The sequence below is a fragment of the Bombina bombina genome, chromosome 2, assembly GCF_027579735.1.
Source record: "Bombina bombina isolate aBomBom1 chromosome 2, aBomBom1.pri, whole genome shotgun sequence".
In the NCBI taxonomy this organism is placed as follows: domain Eukaryota; kingdom Metazoa; phylum Chordata; class Amphibia; order Anura; family Bombinatoridae; genus Bombina; species Bombina bombina.
The window spans coordinates 494,084,823-494,107,357 of record NC_069500.1 but is presented as its reverse complement, the minus strand read 5'-3'; the positions used below and the strand labels follow the sequence as shown (position 1 = coordinate 494,107,357).

General features: G+C 39.9%; 1 protein-coding gene across 1 annotated transcript in view; it reads left to right on the top strand.

Moving 5' to 3' along the window:
- SMTN (smoothelin) overlaps window positions 1-20,999 on the top strand; it is a 98,308-nt gene extending 77,309 nt beyond the window's left edge. Inside the window, exons 10-11 of the mRNA XM_053702216.1 lie at window positions 5,408-5,567; window positions 20,594-20,999. Coding sequence (XP_053558191.1) covers window positions 5,408-5,552 — 145 coding nt within the window. The 3' untranslated portion in view covers window positions 5,553-5,567; window positions 20,594-20,999. The remainder of the gene's footprint in view (window positions 1-5,407; window positions 5,568-20,593) is intronic.
- The last annotated feature ends 1,536 nt before the right edge of the window (window positions 21,000-22,535 follow it).

Here is a 22,535-nt window from a genome sequence, read left to right as displayed (position 1 = left end):
TGCGCTTTCTGCTGAAGGAAGTTTTGGCTACTTTAGAGGTCCCAGAGCCTAAATTGCCTGAAGACACTTTGATTCCTAAATTAGGGTCTACAAGGACAGGGTTGTACCACAGACTTTCCCGGTTCCCGTAAAGATGGTGAACATTATTAAGAATGAATGGGAAAGAATTGGTTCTTCATTTTCCCCTTCCTTTAAAAAAATTATTCCCGATTCCGGACTCTCAATTGGAGTTGTGGGGTTCCATCCCCAAGGTGGATGGCACTATCTCCACACTTGCTAAGCGTACTAGTATCCTGCTTGAGGATAGTTCGTCTTTTAAAGAGCTTATGGATAAGAAGATAGAAACTCTGTTAAGAAAGATGTTTCAACATACAGGATATTTGTTTCAACCGGCAGCGGCTGTTGCTGGAGCTGCTACCTACTGGTGCAACTCCTTATCTCAGTTGATCGAGGTGGAGGGTCCCCTCAACTTAATCCAGGAAAGAATTAAGGCCTTAAGGGTGGCTATTTCTTTTATTTGTGATGCAAATACGCAGATTATTCGTCTGAATGCTAAGGTCCTAATTTTCATTCCTTTCGTCAGCAGTCCTCTGCAAAGCGAGAACAATCCAAGAATACTTGGAAGCTGACTCAGTCCTGGAATGTCCATGCAAAACAAGAAGTCGGCATGAAGGGCCGGCCCCCGATCCAGCTATGGATCTAGTAGGGGGCAGACTATCGCTCTTTTCAGATGCTTGGTTTGGTGAAGTGCAAGACCCGTGGGTCCTGGAGGTCATCGCTCAGGGATACAGAATAGGTGTCAAGTCTCATCCACCCAGGGGCAGATTCCTCTTGTCAAACCTGTCTTTAAGGCCAGAAAGACAAGAAGCCTTTCTGGGGTGCGTGAGGGATCTCTCCTCCCTGGGAGTCATTGTAACGGTACTTCTTGCAGAAAGAGGTCTGGGATACTACTCAAACCTTTTTGTGGTCCCAAAGAAGGAGGGAAGGAAGGGCTTAAACAAATTCCTAGCTGTTCCTTCGTTCAAGATGGAGACAATAAGGTCCATCCTTCCCTTAGTTCAGGAAGGACAGTTTATGATAACAATAGATCTGAAGAATGCTTACCTTCACGTTCCAATACACAAGGAACACTTCAGGTTCCTAAGGTTTGCGTTCCTGGACCAGCACTTCCAGTTTATTGCACTTCCGTTTTGGTCTAGCTACTGCTCCAACAGTTTTTTACGAAGGTTCTAGGGGCTCTGCTTGCAGTGTCCATAATCAGAGGGATAGCAGTAGCGCCATACTTGGATAATATTCTGGTTCACGCACCATCCTGTCGTCTGGCAGAAGACCATTTGAAAGCTCTTCTATTTCTTCTTCGATCTCATGGATAGAAGATAAACTTAGAAAATAGTTCTCCTCTTCCCAGTACCAGAGTGGAGTTCCTGGGTACTATAATAGACTCCATATCCATGAGGATATTCCTTACAGACCAGACACGTTACAAGCTAACTTCCGCTTGTCTCGCCCTCCAGACCTCCTTAAAGGGACAGTCAAGTAAAAAAAAAACTTTCATGATTTAAATAGGGCATGTAATTTTAAACAACTTTCCAATTTTCTTTTATTACCAATTTTGCTTGGTTTTCTTGGTATTCTTATTTGAAAGCTAAATCTAGGAGGTTCATATGCTAATTTCTTAGACCTTGAATGCCGCCTCTAATCTGAAAGTATTTTGACAGTTTTTCAGCACTAGAGGGCATTCATGTGTTTCACATAGATAACATTGAGTTCCGGCATGTGAAGCTCCTAGGAGTCAACGCTGATTGGCTAAAAATGCAAGTCTGTCAAAAGAACTGAAATAAGGGGGCAGTTTGCAGAGGCTTAGATACAAGGTAATCACAGAGGTAAAAAGTATATTAATATAACTGTTGGTTATGCAAAACTGGGGAATGGGTAATAAAGGTATTATCTACCTTTTTAAACAACAAAAATCTGGTGTTTACTGTCCCTTTAAGGTCCTCTGTGGCTCGGTGTATGGAGGTGTTTGGTCTCATGGTGCCAGCATGGACATTATTCTTTTTGCCAGATTCCATATCAGACCTCTTCAGCTGTGCATGCTGAAACAGTGGAACGGTGATCATTCAGATCTATCAACAGATTTCTCTGGACAACTGGTCGAGAGAATTACTCTCTTGGTGGCTCTGTCCAGATCACCTGTCCCAAGGTACATCCTTCTTGAGACCATCCTGGGAGAAATCTCTCCTACCGATCAACATTTTGGAACTTCTGAAGGCTTGGCTTCTTCGGGGTTTGTACCATTTTATCAGATTCCAATCAGACAACATATCCTCAGTGGCTTACATCAACCATCAGGGGGGGGGGGAATTGAGGAGCTCCCTAGCAATGAGGGAAGTATTTCGGGTTCTGGAATGGGCGGAGGCCCATAACTACTCACTGTCAGCGATCCACCTTCCGGGTGTGGACAACTGGGAAGCGGATTTCTTCAGCAGACAATCCTTTCACCCGGAGAAATGGTCTCTCCATCCCGAGGTGTTTGTGGAAATTTGCAACAGATGGGGGACGCCGGAGATAGATCTCATGGCATCCCAACTCAATTCCAAGCTACCCAGATATGGGTGGCGGTCCAGGGTTCCTCAGGCGGAGCTAATAGATGCATTAGCAGTGACTTGGAAGTTCAGTGTAATCTACATTTTTCCCCCGTTACCACTTCTCCCTTGTGTAGTGTCCCGCATCAAGCAGGAGCAAGCATCAGTCATTCTAATAGCTTCATTGTGGCCGCGGAGGATGTGGTTCGCGGACCTAGTGGGGATGTATCTCCTCCATGGAGGTTACCTTGTTGCAGGGATCTGCTGGAGCAAGGTCCCTTTGTTCATCAAAATCTAGATTATCTGAAGCTGACTGCGTGGAGATTGAACGCTTAGTCCTAGACAAGAGGTTTCTCTGAAAGAGTTATTGATACTCTCATTCAAGCTTGTAAGCCGATTACTTGTTGCATCTATCATAAGGTGTGGAGGACCTTCTTATTCTGGCGTGAAGAGCGGATATTCCCCTGGCATAAGGTCAGGGTTTCCAGGATTCTTTCCTTTCTCCAGGATGGTCTGGAGAAGGGTCTTTCTGCTATCTCCCTTAAGGGACAGATTTCGGCCCTCTCTGTTTTAATGCACAAGAGGCTCGCTGAGCTTCCGGATGTCCAGTCTCTTGTTCGGGCTCTGACTAGAATCAGGCCTGTGTTTAGATCTAGTGCTCCTACGAGTTTAAATCTTGTTCTTAAATTTTTTCAGAAGGCTCTGTTTGAGCCTATGCATAGAGTTAAATTACTGTCTTGGAAGGTTCTTTTTCTACTGGCTATTGCCTCGGCGCGCAGAGTATCTGAGATGGCTGCCTTGCGATATGAGACCCCTTACCTAGTATTCCATGCTGATAAGGCTGTTCTTCGTACTGGGTTAGGTTTTCTTCCTAAGGTTGTTTCAGATCGCAACATCAATCAGGAAATTGTGGTTCCTTCCCTGTGTCCTAATCCTCCTTCAAAGTAGCGTTTACTTCATAATTTGGATGTGGATCGGGCCTTGAAGTTCTATCTTCAGGCTACGAAGGAGTTTAGACAAACTTCTTCCTTGTTTGTTGTCTATTCTGGGAAGCGTAGGGGGCAGAAATCCTTGTCCACTTCCTTGTCATTTTGGTTGAGGAGCATTATTCGCTTAGCTTATGAGACAGTGGGACATAAGCCTCAACTAGAGATGTGGCTTCCTCTTGGGCCTACAAGAATGAGGCCTCTATGGATCAGTTTTGTAGGGCAGCTACCTGGTCTTCCTTACATACCTTTTCAAAATTTTACAAGTTTGAATCAGCTTTTGGGAGAAAGGTTTTGCAGGCTGTGGTGCCTTCAGAATAGGGTCTGCCTTTCTTTTTACCCTCCCATTTCATTCAGTGTCCCCTAGAGCTTGGGTATATGTTTCCCAAGTAAGGAATTAAGCCGTGGACTCTCCTCATATTAAGAAGGAAAACATTTTGCTTACCAGATCATTTCCTTTCCTTCTGTATGAGGAGAGTCCACGGCGCCCGTCCGTATTCTCAGTTTTTTTTTTTTTTTTGTTTTGTTCTTCTGGCACCATTTATACCCTATTTATCCTACTGTTCCTTGTTCCCTCGGCAGAATGACTGGGGGATGAGGGAAGTGGGGGAATTATTTAAGCTTTTGGCTGGAGTGTCTTTGCCGCCACCTGGTGGCTAGGTTCAGTATTTCCCACAAGTAAGGAATGAAGCTGTGGACTCTCCGCATACAGAAGGAAAGGAAATTATCTAGTAAGCATAATTTGTTTTTCTATTCCAGATCTGATTGTACAAATTGAAAACTTTACCATCACTTTAACTCTTTTTGTGTCAAAATTGTGCTTTGTCCCATGCTCACTAGAAAGACAAAATAAGCAAAATTTGTAACCTAAGTTGTCAAAATGCTGCAAATTGTCTAAATCTGCTAGTTTTTCAGTTGAGTTTACTTTTTGGTGTCTCTAGGGATTGTGAGACATAACGTTAAACTAATCTTGTCTGTGTGTAAAATGTCCTTTTTTATTGTGTGGCTGTGAAAAAATGTTATGTAAATATTATGGTTTGTTATCCTTGGGTAGCAAAGATCTATTTAATTTGCTTATAAAAATGCTCTATAGATTGTCAATGGACTTTTTAAAAGGTTTTTTTTTTTTTTATTTAAATATATTGATGACTATAATTTGTGTCTGAAGCTCCACCTACAATGTAATAGCAAATGAGTTAAATGTGTTACAATATATGAAGCAGTTTGATCTTTTACAGCATTTAGGGCTTTCATTACCTATGGTCATTTTAAAGCTCCATATGTTCTACCAGACCTAGTTAGAACCAACCGCTTTTAACACAGATCAGTCCATGGGAAGCGGCAAGGCAGATGGAAATTTATGTGTTGGCCCTTGTAGTCTTTGAGCAAGAATGAATGTGCCTTTCCCAGGACACCAGCAGCTATTCTGTCTTGAAAGGTCTGTTTGTGGTTGCTGATGTGTAGATGAAACGGCACATGGTCCCACACCAAGCTATGCACATCTGTTTGTGCTGCAGATTACACCACAAATCTGTATCAACCTTTTGTTATTGGCTTTGTCACAACGCACAGACTGTTCCTTCCTTGTCACCCCCACCCCCCAGTCACTACTACACCCTGTGTTCTTGTTGAAAGTTTGTTTGTTACACTTTAAACTTGTGTTATCCACATCCATGTACTTTAAACGCACCAGCATGGGTATGTTTATGGTTATGGCACATGAATGTTTAAACCACTCATGGTTGTCTTCTTTCTTCTTTCTCCCCACACTGGGCTGTGTTCACTGGCTCCTCTCTATCTTTCCACCTTCTTCTCTACCTGTCCATCCACCCATAGGAAGCACGCAGACTGCCCGCAGTTGCTTGATGCAGAAGACATGGTCCGTATGAGAGAGCCAGACTGGAAGTGTGTTTACACGTACATCCAAGAGTTCTACCGCTGCCTGGTACAAAAGGGGATGGTAAAAACCAAAAAGTCCTAACACGTAGAATTCATGGTGAGAATTTCATCTCCTCTCTGATTAGGTAGTGCCTACAAATGATGAGATTTATTGTGTATACTGAAAAATCAATTACTCATTCCAAGAGGGTAGTTCAATTCAGTGACAAACATGTAAGGATTTGAAGTCCATTTATATCAGAGGAAACAAAACTGATTTATATTAATGCCCGTAACCTTAATGTATAAAAAAATATAGCTGAAAAAATGACACCGCGGCATGAAACCTATTTAGTTAGAGAAGCCAGGGATTTGCATAGTAAAGACTGTGGTTACTGAGATAAATGAGATGTTGAAGCTGTAATGTAATATGGTACAGATGCTCTATGCTTTATTTACCATTGTACATTGTGTATAATTATGAGCAAGAGATAGACAGAATCAACTGTTTTAGGTTAATGGTAAATGGATTGGTCAAGTGCCAATGTCTGTTCTTGTAAGTGTAGACAGTCAAGACTTGTGGCAAGATGTGACTATGTTAAGTACATACTTTAATTGTTTAACTGAAATATAATATACCCTTATATTAAAAGGTGGAAAAAATAAATCAACTTTTCTCCCCCCTACAAAAAGTAATTTGAGGGTGAAGCATAGCTAGATATTCTCAGTGCACCTGCAATTTAAATACCACATCAGCTCAAAGCGCCATGTCAGCAATTAACAAATTGAGTCATAAGTAGATAATACAAGCACTCTCTGAACAAGTGATGTTTTTAAAATGCTGGTGCATGGTGCATACTTAAAGGGACAGTCTACACCAGAATATTTTTAATTTTAAAAGATAGATAATCCCCTTATTACACATTCCCTAGTTTTCATAACCAACACAGTTATATTAAAACACTTTTTACCTCTGTGATTATCTTGTATCTAAGCCTCTGCAAACTGCCCCTTATTTCAGTTCTTTTGACAGACTTGCATTTTATCCAATCAGTGTGGGCTCCTTGCATTTTAGCCAATCACTGCAGGCTCCTAGCAGCTCCACATGCGTGAGTTTGTGTGTTTTATATAGAAAACACTGTGCAAACACCCTCTAGTGGTGAAAAACTGTCAAAATTTCCTGAGCTAAGAGGCGGCCTTCAAGGGCTTAGAAATTAGCATATGAACATCCTAGATTTAGCTTTCGAACGAAGAATACCAAGGGAACAAAGCAAAATTGGTGATAGAAGTAAATTGGAAAATAGTTTAAAATGACATGCCCTATCTGAATTATGAAAGTTTGTTTGGACTAGACTGTCCCTTTAAATGCACTTTTGAAACAGCTATAGCTTTTATTAGAAGCACTTTTGCTAATACATGTATTACATAAAATGTTTCTATTAAAAAATGAAATGCACCCATGTGGATTCCAATTTTGCTGGAATGTCCCTTTTAAAGGGACAGTAAAGTCAAAATGAAACTTTCATGACTCAAGAGCATGCAGTTTTAACCATCTTTCCAATTTACTTCTGTTATATAATTTACATTGTTCTCTTGCTATCCTTTAATATAGCTAGGTAGGCTCTAGAGCACCCATTCACACTGGAATGCAGCTGCTGATTGGTGGCTGCACATATATGCCTCTTGGCATTGGCTCACCTAATCTGCTCAGCTAGCTCCCAGAAATGCATAACTGATCCTTTAACAAAGTATACTTAGAGAATGAAGCAAATTGATGTTAGAAGTCATCTGGACAGTTGTTTAAAATTGTATGCTGTGATTTTCTGCCAACAGTGGAACATAAGTACTGAGCTCTGTTAAACTCATAAGGAGTGATTAGCTAATGCTGCGGCTTCTGCTTTATGAACTTGTAGACACTGTGGCTGTTAGCAAATGTAGACCTTATGCTTGGATCATATTTTTCCTTTACTAGCTTAAAGGGTCATTATTGTGATACAAATGACATGTTCTCTTTCATTTAGAGCATGTGACTTTATTAATATCAACCTGCAAATCTGTTTACCTGTGTGTGTAACCCCTCTGGGCGATAAAGTTCTAGTTATAACCCAATAAGCAGCACTAGTCACTCTGAGCAGTACTATGTGTTTAACCTCTAAATTTGCAGGGTTGATAGTGATGAAATGACATGCTCTTATGAATGAGAACTGTTCCCACTAATCCCAGGACATACTTGAAAACGAGAGAAATCTCAATGTATCCTTCATGGTAAAATATTTTATAAATAAATAAATCCTAAGGTCCTTTTAATGTTTATATTAAAGCCTCCATTCTTTTTTTAATTAAGGTTTCTGGGGCAAATTAAAAACTGTTAAGAACTTGTATGGTATTTATGAACATGCAGATAAGATTGCAGTTTAGTGTCTGTAAGAGGGTGTTACCCTCTCTTTAATTGCACAATAACCTTCTAGTATGACAGGGGATTGGACACTGCATCTAGAAACATGCAAATGTACTTTAGTTTGAGTTTTGCTGGCTCACGTAGCACAGAGACTGACCTTGTACAAATATGGTGTGCAGAAAGACTGGAAACTTTTTAGATATAAAACAAATTATGGAAATTATGAGTCACAGGTCTTGAGTCCTGGTATACAGCAGGTTAAGTGAAGAGCAGATTGGACAGAGTACCAATGATGCCAGCTTTGCCGGACATGTTAATTAGTGCAGAGCCAGAGCGCCCCTATCATTTGCACCTTGACTTAAAAGCCTCCAGTACTTGTCTATAAAATGAATTACATAGCCAAACAGGATTTTTAAAGTCTCAAATCACTCCTAGTGAATTTTTTCTAGAGATGCTTAATAAAACATGTTACTTTTGATGTCCGTTTCTTTCCTAAGATACGGTGAGTACACGGATTGAGTAATTACTGTTGGGAATATCACTCCTGGCCAACAGGAGGAGGCAAAGAGCACCACAGTTAAACTGCTAAGAATCCATCCCTTACCCAAAACCCCCAGTTATTCACTTTGCCTTCGGTGCATGGAGGAGGTGAAGTTTAGGTGTCTGAAGAAAAATTTTGATTTTTTTCTACAATTAAGTTTTGGGGTAAAGCCGTATACCACGTCATTCCTTGCAGTCGGGTAGTGGTGGCTTTAAAGCAGTTAGGAAAAAGGCAGTAAATACCTCTATACAAGTTCCTAACAATTGCTGCCCTAGTTTAGAAAGCCAGAGTTGGCTACTCTGTTCTTTCTTTTTCAAAGGTCTCTGTGAAGAACTGTCTTCTCATAACTTGTAACTGTATATATGCCGGACAGCGGAGCAGGTATGTGCTTTTTCTTCCATTTGAGGAGACCATGCACTTAACAAATTAAGACACTGCTTTTTTATTGGGACATAGATAATCCTGTTGTATGGGTTACACTGGGGCATGAAGCAGTCACTGTAGCATGTGTGATACTAACATTTAAACTTTTTTTTTTTTTTAAAGAAAGGGTAAAATTGTTTTTATTAGGCTTATATTTACTTGATAAAACAATACAACCTTATTCTGAAAGTAAGGCTGAATTTTCAATTTTAAGGAGTTTATTAAAATAAAACGATGAAACATTTGAAAAACAGATATTTCTGGTACTCCGTGTACCAGGAAGTGGTGCCTCTGTGTTGCAGCAGTAATTTGAGCTTGGCAGTTGCGGTCACATGACCGGCTTTACTTCATAACGTTTGAGGAAAAAGCTGTTTTTCTCCATTTCTGGGTGATCCGGTCTTAATTGGTAGCGGTAAGGCATCTCATTAATTGAGGTGTGGGGTAGCCTGAGGGATTTTTAGAAGTTTATTTGATGTTTATTAAATGTTTTTTCTTAACTTTTCTCACATTATTTTAGCTGGGGATCGATCCTAATTTGGGATAAAATTTAAAGTGTATTTTTTCCTTGACTTATTTTAATTGAATATTAAAATCTTTGAAACTTATCTGTACAAGTTTATTTACGGTTTCACAACATGTCTGATATGGAGCAAAAGCTTGCTCTCATGAATTCATGCTTATTTTGTTTAGATGCACAAATTGCAGCTCCTTCACAATTTTGTTCTTCATGTGTCAAGAAAACCTTGTAAAATAAAGGTAAATTTTTTAGCCTAATGTGTCTCAGGATGATGCTGTTAAAATAATACCTCGGCTTTCTCCTGCTGCGTCCCAAGCCTCAATGGCATCACATGCAGTGCCCTGTGGTTCCTCTATAACTCCTAGTAGAGTTTATTTAAAAGCAGAAATTGTTGCCCAGATATCTTCAGCAGTATCTTCGGCGTTACTGCCATTCCCAGATTACAGGGAAAATGCAAGAGGAAATCTAGAAGTTCAGAAAGTAACTGGCCTGTCCTCAGTTCTGCTTCCCAAGTTGCCCTTTCTCATAAGTCTGATGAGGAAGATGCATTGGGACTTTCTGAGGGTTAAATCTCAGATTCGGACAGTATAATTCCTCCTCCTGAGACTGAGGTGGTATCCTTCAGATTTAAGCTTGAACACCTTTATGTATTGTTAGAGGTTTTAGTTACTTTAGATGACTCCAATACCCCTATCGTTGTCGCTCCTAAGAAATCTAGTAAACTTAATAGTTTCTTTGATGAACCTTCCACTTCAGAGGTTTTTCCTGTGCCGAACTATGCTAGGGAGATTATCTCACGAGAATGAAAGAAACCAGGGGCGTCTTTTTCCCCGTCTCCCATTTTTAAGAAAATGTTTCCTGTCGAGGACTCCATTAAAGACCCTTGGTATGCTGTACCCAAAGTTGAAGGGGCTATTTCCACTCTGGCTAAGAGAACCACTATTCCTATTGAGGATAGCTGCTCTTTTAAGGATCTGATAGACAAGAAGCTGGAGGCTTATTTGAAAAAGATTTATGTTCATCAAGGTCTGCAATGGCAACCTGCGTTGTGTATATCCACCGTGACTAGTGTGGCATCTTATTGGTTTGACGCCTTGTCTGATTCTCTTCAAGTAGAGACTTCCTTGGATGAAATTCAGGATAGGATTAAAGCTCTTAAGTTGGCCAATTCCTTTATTGCAGATGCCATTTAACAGGTTGTTTGACTAGGAGCTAAAACATTCTAGTTTTGCTGTCCTAGCCCGCAGGGCATTATGGTTGAAATCCTTGTCTGTGGACATTTCCTCTAAAGTCAAGCTTCTGTATATTCCTTACAAGGGCAAAACCTTGTTTGGACCCGGTTTGGCAGAAATTATCTCATATATTACGGGTGGAAAAGAGTCTTTTCTACCTCAAGATATGAATAGGCCTAAAGGAGGTCAGAGTAATTTTCGTTCCTTTTGTAACTTCAGAGAAAGCCTTTCGCTTCTTCCAAGCAGGAACAATCCAAGTCTTTTTGGAAACCCAATCAGTCTTGGAACACGGGGAAACAATCAAAGAAACCCGCAGCTGATTCCAAAATTTAGCATGAAGGGTTTTCCCCTGATCCAGGATTGGATCAGGTGGGGGCAGACTTTCTCAGTTCTCACAAGCCTGGATACAAGATGTCCCAGATCCCTGAACTGTGGACATAGTATCCCATGGTTACAAATTGGAATTCAAGACTTTTCCTCCCAAAGGCAGATTCCATCTCTCAAGATTATCTGCAGACCAGATAAAGAGAGGTGTTCTTGAAATGTATACAGCATCTTTCCTCCCTGGGAGTGATAGTTGCAGTGCAGGAACAGGGTCTTTGGTTCTACTCCAGACTATTTGTGGTTCCCAAAAAAAGAGGGAACTTTCCGTCCCATTCTAGACTTGAAGTGTCTAAACAAGTTTCTCAAAGTTCCATCCTCCAAGATGGAGATATATAAAGTTTACTATTTTTCCTTTAGTACAAGAGGGTCAGTTCATGACAACCATAAACCTACAGGATGCGTATTTTCATGTTCCTATTCACAGGTACCATCACAGATTCGTGAGATTTGCCTTTCTGGATTTCCAGTTCGTGGCCCTTCCATTTGGTCTAGCCACAGCTCCCAGAATTTTTTCAAAGGTTCTGGGGGCACTTTTGGCAGTGATCCGTTCTCGTGGAATTGCTGTGGCACCCCTACCTGGATGACATATTGGTTCAGGCGCTATCTTTTCAACAAGCAAAATATCACGCAGAGATATTGTCTTGTCTTTGTTCCCACGGATGTAATGTGAATCTGGAAAAAAGCTCCCTTTCCCCTGCTACAAGAGTAGTGTTCTTAGGGACCATAATAGATTCTCTATTGATGAAGATTTTTCTGGCAGAGGTCAGAAAAAACTAAATCATTTTCACTTTCCTCTCTTCAGGCTACTGCTCATCCTTCAGTGGCTCAGTGGAGGTAATTGGTCTGATGGTAGCTTCCATGGACATCATTCCTTTTGCTCAATTCCATTTGAGAGCTCTCCAGTTGTGCATGCTCAGACAATGCAATGGTGACCATGCGGATCTATCTCAGAGAATAGAGTTAGATCAGTCATCAAGGGACTCTCCCCCATGGTGGATTTCTTAGGAACATTTGTCTCAGGACACATGCTTTCTGAGACCTTCCTGGGTGATCATGACCACTGACGCCAGCCTTCTGGGCTGGGGAGCAGACTGGATCTCGTTAAAAGATCAGGGCCTTTGGACTCAGGAGAGTCTGCTCTTCCCATCAACATCTTGGAGTTGATGGCGATTTACAATGCTCTATTGTCGTGGCCTCAGTTGTCCTCAGCCCAATTTCAGGTTCCAGTCAGACAACATAACCTCTGTGGCATACATCAATCACAAGGGAGGAACTCTGAGTTCCTTAGCCATTAAAGAGGTTACTTGGATTCTTCAGTGGGCAGAGACCCACAATTGCTATCTATCTTTCCATCCACATTCCAGGAGCAGACAACTTGGAAGCGGATTTTGTGAGCAGACAGACTTTTCATCCCGGGGAGTGGGAACGCCATCCGGAGGTAATTTCCAGCTTAGTCCTCAAATGGGGGGTGCCGGAATTTGATCTGATGGCATCTCGTCAGAACGCCAAGCTTCCAAGGTATGGTTCAAGGTCAAGAGATCAGCAGGTGGTTTTGATAGATGCTCTGGCAGTTCCTTGGGTTTTCAGGTTGGCATACCTGTTTCCTCAGTTTGCTCTCCTTCCACGAGTCATTGCTTAAAACAAACAGGAGAGGGCGTCGGTGATTTTAATAGCCTCTGTGTGGCCTTGCAGGATCCGTTTTGCAGACCTAGTGGAGATGTCATCTCTCCCACCTTGGAGACTACCGCTGAGGATTGACCTCCTGATTCAGGGTCCCTTCCTTCATCCAAATCTCGTTTCTCTGAAGCTGATTGCTTGGAGTTTGAACGCTTAATTCTGTCTAAGCGTGGTTTTTCGATCATTGAGACCATGATTCAGGCTCGCAAGCCTGTTACTAGGAAGATTTACCATAAGATATGGCATAAATATCTTTATTCGTGTGAATCCAAGGGCTACTCTTGGAGTAGAATTAGAATTCCTAGATTATTATTTCTTTCATGTAATTGGCAAGAGTCCATGAGCTAGTGACATATGGGATATACAATCCTACCAGGAGGGGCAAAGTTTCCCAAACCTTAAAATGCCTATAAATACACCCCTCACCATACCCACAATTCAGTTTTACAAACTTTGCCTCCTATGGAGGTGGTGAAGTAGGTTTGTGCTAAGATTTCTACGTTGATATGCGCTTCTCAGCATTGTTGAAGCCCGATTCCTCTCAGAGTACAGCGAATGTCAGAGGGACGTGAAGGGAGTATCACCTATTGAATACGATGATTTCTCTAACGGGGGTCTTTTTCATGGGTTCTCTGTTATCGGTCGTAGAGATTCATCTCCTACCTCCCTTTTCAGATTGGCGATATACTCTCAAATTTACCATTACCTCTACTAAGAACTGTTTTAGTACTGGTTTGGCTATCTGCTATATGTGGATGGGTGTCTTTTGGTAAGTATGTTTTCATTTACTTAAGACACTCTCAGCTATGGTTTGGCACTTTATGCAAATTATATAAAGTTCTAAATATATGTATTGTACTTATATTTGCCACGAGTCAGGTTCATGTATTTCCTTCTGCAGACTGTCAGTTTCATATTTGGGAATATAAACACTTTAAGAAATTTATTTCTTACCTGGGGTTTAGTCTTTTTCAATTTGACTACTTTTTGCATTTGCAGGTATTAGGCCTGCGGGTGCGTCAAATGTTGGACTTTATTACGTCATTTTTGGCGCGAACTTTTTTGGCACGGGAAATTACGTTTTTTGACGCAACTTCGTAATTTCCGGCGTCATACGTGACGTCGAGACCTTTCACACAGCAGCGTCATTAGTGACGCAAGTGTGTCATTTCCGGTCATTTTTGGCGCCAAAAAAGTTTACGTTACGTTGTGCGTCATACTTGGCGCCAATTTTTTCTTCATTATTTCAATACCCCATTGTTGTTTGCCTCCTGCTTTCCTTTCTATCAAGAGGCCTATGCTTTTGCATTTTTTCCCATTCCTGAAATTGTCATTTAAGGAAATAGATAATTTTGCTTTATATGTTGTTTTTTTCTTTTACATTGAGCAAGATGTCCCAATCTGATCCTGTCTCTGAAGTTTCTGCTGGAACATTGCTGCCTGACATGGGTTCGACAAAAGCTAATTGCATTTGTTGTAAAATTGTAGAAATTATTCCACCAAATGTCATTTTTAATAGTTGTCATGATAAACTTTTACATGCAGATAGTGTTTCTATCAGTAATAGTACATTGCCAGTTGCAGTTCCTTCAACTTCTAATGTGCATGATATACCTGTAAATTTTAAAGAATTTGTTTCTGAATCTATTATGAAGGCTTTGTCTGCATTTCCACCTTCTAATAAACGTAAAAGGTCTTTTAAAACTTCTCATTTAGCTGATGAAATTTCAAATGACCAACAACATAATAATTCATCCTCTTCTGATGAGGATCTATCTGAAACAGAAGATCCTTCCTCAGATATTGACGCTGACAAATCTACTTATTTATTTAAAATAGAGTATATGCGTTCTTTATTAAAAGAAGTGTTAATTACTTTGGATATTGAGGTAACCAGTCCTATTGACGTTCAGTCTAATAAACGTTTAAATGCTGTTTTTAAACCTCCTGTGGTTTCCCCAGGTGTTTTTCCCATTCCTGAAGCTATTTCTGATATGGAATCTAGGGAATGGAATAAGCCAGGTACTTCCTTTATTCCTTCTTCAAGGTTTAAGAGATTGTATCCTTTACCAGCAAAATCTATAGAGTTTTGGGAAAAGATCCCCAAAGTTGATGGGGCTATTTCTACTCTTGCTAAACGTACCACTATTCCTATGGAAGATAGCACTTCCTTTAAGGATCCTTTAGATAGGAAGCTTGAATCTTATCTAAGGAAGGCCCTATTTATATTCAGGTCATCTTCTCAGACCTGCTATTTCTTTGGGTGATGTTGCGGCTGCATCAACTTTTTGGTTGGAAAATTTAGCGCAACATGAATTGGATTCTGACATATCTAGCATTGTTCGCTTACTGCAACATGCTAATCATTTTATTTGTGATGCCATTTTTGATATTCTCAAAATTGATGTTAGATCCATGTCTTTAGCTGTATTAGCTAGAAGAGCTTTGTGGCTTAATTCTTGGAATGCTGATATGACATCTAAATCTAGATTACTATCTCTTTCCAAGGTAATAATTTATTTGGTTCTCAGTTGGATTCTATTATTTCAACTATCACTGGAGGAAAAGGAGTTTTTTTGCCACAGGATAAAAAACCTAAGGGTAAATCTAGGGCTTCTAACTGTTTTCGTTCTTTTCGTCAAAATAAGGAACAAAAACTCAATCCTCCTCCCAAGGAATCTGCTTCCAGTTGGAAGCCTTCCTCAAATTGGAATAAATCCAAGCCATTTAGGAAACCAAAGTCTGCCCCTAAGTCCGCATGAAGGTGCGGCCCTCATTCCAGCTCAGCTGGTATTGGGCAGATTAAGGTTTTTCAAGGATTTTTGGATAAAATCTGTGCAAAATCATTGGATTCAGAGCATTGTCTCTCAAGGGTATCGAATAGGATTCAGAGTAAGACCTCCTGTGAGAAGATTTTTTCTCTCACGCATCCCTGTAAATCCAGTAAAAGCTCAGGCTTTTCTGAAGTGTGTTTCAGACCTGGAGTCTTCAGGGGTAATCATGCCAGTTCCTCCTCAGGAACAAGGTTTGGGGTTTTATTCAAACCTATTCATTGTACCAAAGAAAGAAAATTTGTTCAGACCAGTTCTGGATCTGAAAATTTTGAATCGTTATGTAAGAGTACCAACTTTCAAGATGGTGACTATGAGGACTATTCTGCCTTTTGTTCAACAAGGACATTATATGTCCACAATAGACTTGCAGGATGCATACCTTCATATTCCGATTCATCCAGAACACTATCAGTTTCTGAGATTCTCTTTTCTAGACAAGCATTACCAATTTGTTGCTCTTCCATTTGGCCTAGCAACAGCTCCAAGAATCTTTTCAAAGGTTCTGGGTGCCCTACTATCTGTAATCAGAGAACAGGGTATTGCGGTGTTTCCTTATTTGGACGATATCTTGATACTAGCTCAGTCTTTACATACTACTCTCACACAAATCAACTAGTGTTGTTTCTTCGGAAACATGGTTGGAGGATCAATTTACCAAAAAGTTTCTTGATTCCTCAGACAAGGGTCACCTTTTTAGGCTTCCAGATAGATTCAGATTCTCTAACAGACAAGAGACGTTTAAAATTGGTTGCAGCATGTCGGCACCTTCAGTCTCAGTCATTCCCTTCAGTGGCTATGTGCATGGAAGTTTTAGGTCTCATGACTGCAGCATCGGACGCGATCCCCTTTGCTCGTTTTCACATGAGACCTCTACAGCTTTGTATGCTGAATCAATGGTGCAGGGATTATACAAAGATATCACAATTAATATCCTTGAATCCCAATGTACGACACTCTCTGACATGGTGGATAGATCACCATCGTTTGGTTCAAGGGGCTTCTTTTGTTCGCCCAACCTGGACTGTGATTTCAGGTTGGGGAGCTGTTTGGGGGTCTCTGACAGCACAAGGGGTTTGGAAATCTCAAGAGGCAAGATTACCAATAAATATTTTAGAACTCCGTGCAATTCTCAGAGCTCTTCAGTTCTGGCCTCTACTAAAGAGAGAACCATTCATTTGTTTTCAGACAGACAATATCACAACTGTGGCTTATGTCAATCATCAGGGTGGGACTCACAGTCCCCAAGCTATGAAAGAAGTATCTCGGATACTTGCTTGGGCGGAATCCAGCTCCTGTCTAATCTCTGCGGTGCATATCCCAGATGTAGACAATTGGGAGGCGGATTATCTCAGCCGCCAGACTTTACATCCAGGGGAGTGGTCTCTCCATCCAGATGTGTTTTCTCAGATTGTTCAGATGTGGGGGCTTCCAGAGATAGATCTCATGGCCTCTCATCTAAACAAGAAACTTCCCAGATACCTGTCCAGGTCCAGGGATGTTCAGGCGGAAGCAGTGGATGCACTGACACTTCCTTGGTGTTTTCAACCTGCTTACATCTTCCCGCCTCTAGTTCTCCTTCCAAGAGTGATTTACAAAATCATCATGGAACAGTCTTTTGTGTTGCTGGTGGCTCCAGCATGGCCACACAGGTTTTGGTATGCGGATCTGGTTCGGATGTCCAGTTGCCCGCCTTGGCCACATCCGTTACGGCCGGACCTACTATCTCAAGGTCCGTTTTTCCATCAGGATCTCAAATCATTAAATTTGAAGGTATGGAAATTGAACGCTTAGTTCTAAGTCATAGAGGTTTCTCTGATTCAGTGATTAATACTATGTTACAAGCTCGTAAATCTGTCTCTAGAAAGATTTATTATAGAGTTTGGAAGACTTACATTTCATGGTGTTCTTCTCATAAATTCTCCTGGCATTCTTTTAGAATTCCTAGAATTTTGCAGTTTCTTCAGGATGGTTTGGATAAGGGTTTTGTCTGCAAGTTCCTTGAAAGGACAAATCTCCGCTCTTTCTGTTTTATTTCACAGAAAGATTGCTATACTTCCTGATATACACTGTTTTGTACAGGCTTTAGTTCGTATTAAGCCTGTCATTAAGTCAATTTCTGCTCCTTGGAGTCTTAATTTGGTTCTGAGGGCTTTACAGGCTCCTCCATTTGAACCTATGCATTCTTTGGACATTAAACTACTTTCTTAGAAAGTGTTGTTCCTTTTGGCTATCTCTTCTACTAGAAGAGTTTCTGAGCTATCTGCGCTTTCTTGTGAGTCTCCTTTTCTGATTTTTCATCAGGATAAGGCAGTTTTGCGGACTTCTTTTCAATTTTTACCTAAGGTTGTGAATCCTAACAACATTAGTAGAGAAATTGTTGTCCCTTCTTTATGTCCTAATCCTAAGAATTCTTTGGAGAGATCCTTACATTCTTTGGATGTGGTAAGAGCTTTGAAATAATATGTGGAAGCTACTAAAAATTTCAGAAAGACTTCTAGTCTATTTGTTTTATTTTCTGGTCCTAGGAAAGGTCAGAAAGCTTCTGCTATTTCCTTGGCTTCTTGGTTGAAACTTTTGATTCATCAAGATTATTTGGAGTCGGGTCAAAACCCGCCTCAGAGAATTACAGCTCATTCTACTAGATCAGTCTCCACTTCATGGGCTTTTAAGAATGAAGCTTCAGTTGATCAGATTTGCAAAGCGGCCACTTGGTCCTCTTTGCATACATTTACTAAATTCTACCATTTTGATGTATTTGCTTCTTCGGAAGCAGTTTTTGGTAGAAAAGTTCTTCAGGCAGCTGTTTCAGTTTGATTCTTCTGCTTTTTGATTTGTTTTTTTCTTTCAAAAGTGAAAATAAACTTATTTTTGGGTTGTGGATTATTTTCTCAGCGGAATATGGCTCTCTAGTGACTCTTGAGTGGAAGACTCCACATCTTGGGTATTGATATCCCATATGTCACTAGCTCATGGACTCTTGCCAATTACATGAAAGAAAACATAATTTATGTAAGAATTTACTTAATAAATTCATTTCTTTCATATTGGCAAGAGTCCATGAGGCCCACCCTTTTTATGGTGGTTATGATTTTTTGTATAAAGCACAATTATTTCCAAATTTCCTTTGTTGATGCTTTCTACTCCTTTCTTTATCACCCCACTGCTTGGCTATTCGTTAAACTGAATTGTGGGTGTGCTTAGGGGTTTATTTATGAGGTTTGGGAAACTTTGCCCCTCCTGGTAGGATTGTATATCCCATATGTCACTAGCTCATGGACTCTTGCCAATATGAAAGAAATGAATTTATCAGGTAAATTCTTACATAAATTATGTTTTTTTTTTCTTCACAAAGGCCTGGAGAAGCGATTGTCAGTCAGTACCCTGAAGGGTCAGATTTCTGCTTTATCTGTTTTACTACATAAACTTTTGAGGGATGTGCCAGATGTGCAATCTTTTTGTCAGGGTTTGGTCAAAATCAGGCCTGTCTTTAAGTCCGTTGCTCCTCCTCGTAACCTTAATCTTGTTTGTAAAGTTTTACAGCTGGCTCCGATTGAGCCGTTGAATTCCATAGACATTAAGTTATTTTAGAAGGTTTTGTTTCTTGTTGCTACTTGAAGTGTCTCGGAACTCTCAGCTCTGCAGTGTGATTCCCGTTATCTTATTTTTTATGCTGATAAGGCGGTTCTTTGTACTAAGTTAGGATTCCTTCCTAAGGTTGTTTCTAATAGAAATATAAATCAGGAAATTGTTGTTCCCTCTCTGTGTCTTAATCCTTTTTCTTCCAAAGTTCGTTTGTTACACAATTTGGATGTTGTATGTGCTCTTAAATTCTACTTACAGGCGACTAAGAATTTTCGCCAGTCCTCTTCCCTCTTTCTGGGAAACGTAAAAGGTCAGAAAGCTACTGCTACTACTTTCTTTTTGGTTACGAAGTATAATTCATTTGGCTTATGAGACTGCTGGTCAGCAGCCTCCTGAGAGAATTACGGCTCATTCCACAAGAGCTGTTTCCTCTTCTTGGGCTTTCAAAAATGAATCTTCTGTGGAACAAATTTGCAAGGCTGCAACTTGGTCTTCTCTACATACGTTTTATAAATTTGATACTTTTGCCTCAGCTGAGGCTTCTTTTGGGAGAACGGTTCTTCAAGCGATGGTGCCTTCTGTTTAGAACTGCCTGTCTTGTCCCTCCCTATTTATCCGTGTCCTCTAGTTTGGTTATTGGTTCCCAACAGTAAGTACTCAAGCTGTGGACTCGCCATATCTTAGTAAAGAAAAACACAATTTATGGTTACATGATAAATGTATTTCTTTCCGGATATGGTGAGTCCACGGCCCCACCCTTTATTTTAAGACAGTTGTTCTATTAACCATAACCTCAGGCCCATCTACACCTTGTGTTTCTCCTTTTTCTCCTTTTACTCCTTTTTCTCAATTTTCCTTCGGTTGAATGACTGGGGGTTGTGGGTAAGGGAGTAAAACTTAACTGTGGTGCTCTTTGCCTCCTCCTGCTGGCCAGGAGTAATATTCCAAACAGTAATTACTCAAGCCGTGGTTTCATGATTGATAGAGCATAGGACTTTCTAATTTATTTCTCTTATCTAATTTGCTTTGTACTCTTGGTATCCTTTATTGAAAATAATACCTAGGTAGGCTCAGGACTAGCAGTACACTACAAGGAGCTAGTAATCTGATTGGTGGCTGCACATATATGCCTCTTCTCATTGGTTCACCTTTGTTCAGCCAGCTCCCAGTAGTACAATTATGTGCCTTCAACAAAGGATACAGACGCAAATTTCATAATAGAAGTAAATATGAAAGTTGCTCACTTGTGCTAGTTTTCTTTAAGGCAAAATTTAAATAGCATCATATGTTCGCAGCACTTCATTACATTCCCTAAGAGCGCGAGAGACACTTTATTATTAGATGACGACTCAAGTTATATGACTGTATTGTCCACAAACTACTTTAAAAGAAAAAAAAAACACTGCAGCATTGAGGGGCCACATTAAAATAGGGTGAATTATATTTAAAATATGCCAAAATGAATCCTTTATATTTTGAAGGACCTGCTATAGTCCTGTACTCATAACTAGAAGGGATTTGTTCCTAAAACTGTACCTTTTGTTTTTTTTTTACAGGATGCTGGTGGACTGTGTCCCCCTTGTGGAAGTAGAGGACATGATGATCATGGGAAAACGACCAGACTCCAAATGCGTTTTCACCTATGTCCAGTCCTTGTATAACCACCTGCGGCGGCATGAGATGCGCCTACGCAAGAAGGAATATTAATAGTTTTCTTCGCTGCCTTCTCCTGACACTGCACAGTCTGGTTGGCACCTGCCATAGTTTTGCACTCCCTCACCTGCAGACCACCTGAAATGGTCACTTTTACTGACTTTGTATGGTTCTGATTTTATTGATGCAGTATCCGGTATAGACTTCCACAACCAGTGTGCTGCCCAGGTGGTCTAACTTATTGCAGCACTTATGGTATAATCCAGTGCTGTGCCAACAGGATCTTGTCACTGCCGTATAAAAATATACCCACAGAATTAATAAATAAATATATATATATATATATATATATATATATATATATATATATATATATATATATATATATATATATATATATATATATATATATATATATATAATGGATATAATAGATAATATAATTATTAAACGGCACCAGGAAAGTGCTAGGCCATTTAAGCAGAAGCTTTAGATAAGATATTGTCAAGATTGACAAGTGTGCTTCCTCTCCAGTGGTCTCATTATGGGGTCTTTAACCTTATTGAACTTTTTTAAAGCTTTTTCACTGCAGCAAATTTAGGTGCACTGACTCCTTGGACGTGTGTTCTAAAGACTCTAACCCAGTTAAGGGGACCAGTTCCTCCTACAGCAGGAGTGAAGTGTATATCCATCATATGTGGCTCATCAGAGTCTGGGGGGGGGGGGGGGGGGGTAAAAAGCAAATAGTTGTTAAGCATAAAGGAAGACTTAGAAATGTTTTTTTTTTAATTCTATTTGTTCATTTTTTCTACTTTTTTATTTAAGTAAAATGAGTTTGACCCAACTCAACCTTTCCCTCAAATAAATATATATATATTTAAATATATTTAATATATATATATATATAAATAATATAGTGACAGTATAATTATTTTTACACACTGCATTTAACCTGTTTTGTTTTATTTAAATATATATTTCTTAATCCTTATGATGTATTAACTGACGGCCATTTCTTTTAGATGCAAAATACCCAGTGTTTCATGGATAGAACACGAACATTTTAATTATATTAGCTGATCACTTAAAGTAAATATTTTAAACCCTAATTAAGAATAATTAAAGTAATTTATTTTTATCTAAGAATTCAAGAATGTGTAATTCTAGCATTTTAGAAAAAGCCTCCTTCAATTGAGGTTCTTAAAGGGACAGTGTCCCCATCATTTCGGCAGGGCTTACATTCAAGCCTTTATACAGATGTTGATTTGGTACAGTTGTAGTACATAAAAAGTTTTACATTAGAAATTAAGTTTTCTGTATACGGATAGTGAGAGTCCATGATCCATTACTCTTCGGAATTACTCTTCTCTACCACTAGGAGAAGGAAAAGATTCCCAAACCTCAAGAGCTCTATAAAAATCCTTATATACCTAAGTCTTTACTTTGTCTCCGTTGGAGGTAGTTGAAGATGTACGTTTGATTCTTCAGAAAGAGGGGGTTTTCAGTCTATATTGAGGCTGGGTTTCCCCTCAGAGTACAGTGCTTGTCAGAGGGATGTGTATAGGGTATGGTTTGTGATTCTTTTTCATCACATGGGAAATTTTTTATAAACCCTCTAATTGGTCGCAGGGACTTGTCTCTTGCCTCCCTTATGGATCTACAATATACTCCTGTTCCATAACCTCTGCTGATATGTTTCAGCACTGGTTTGGCTGTCTGCTGCTTGTTTGCTTATGAATGAGTGTCTATTGGTATCTTTTATTAACATCTAGACACTCATATAGCTATGGTTCAGATATATATATATATATATATATATATAACCACAAATGAGTATAGGTACAG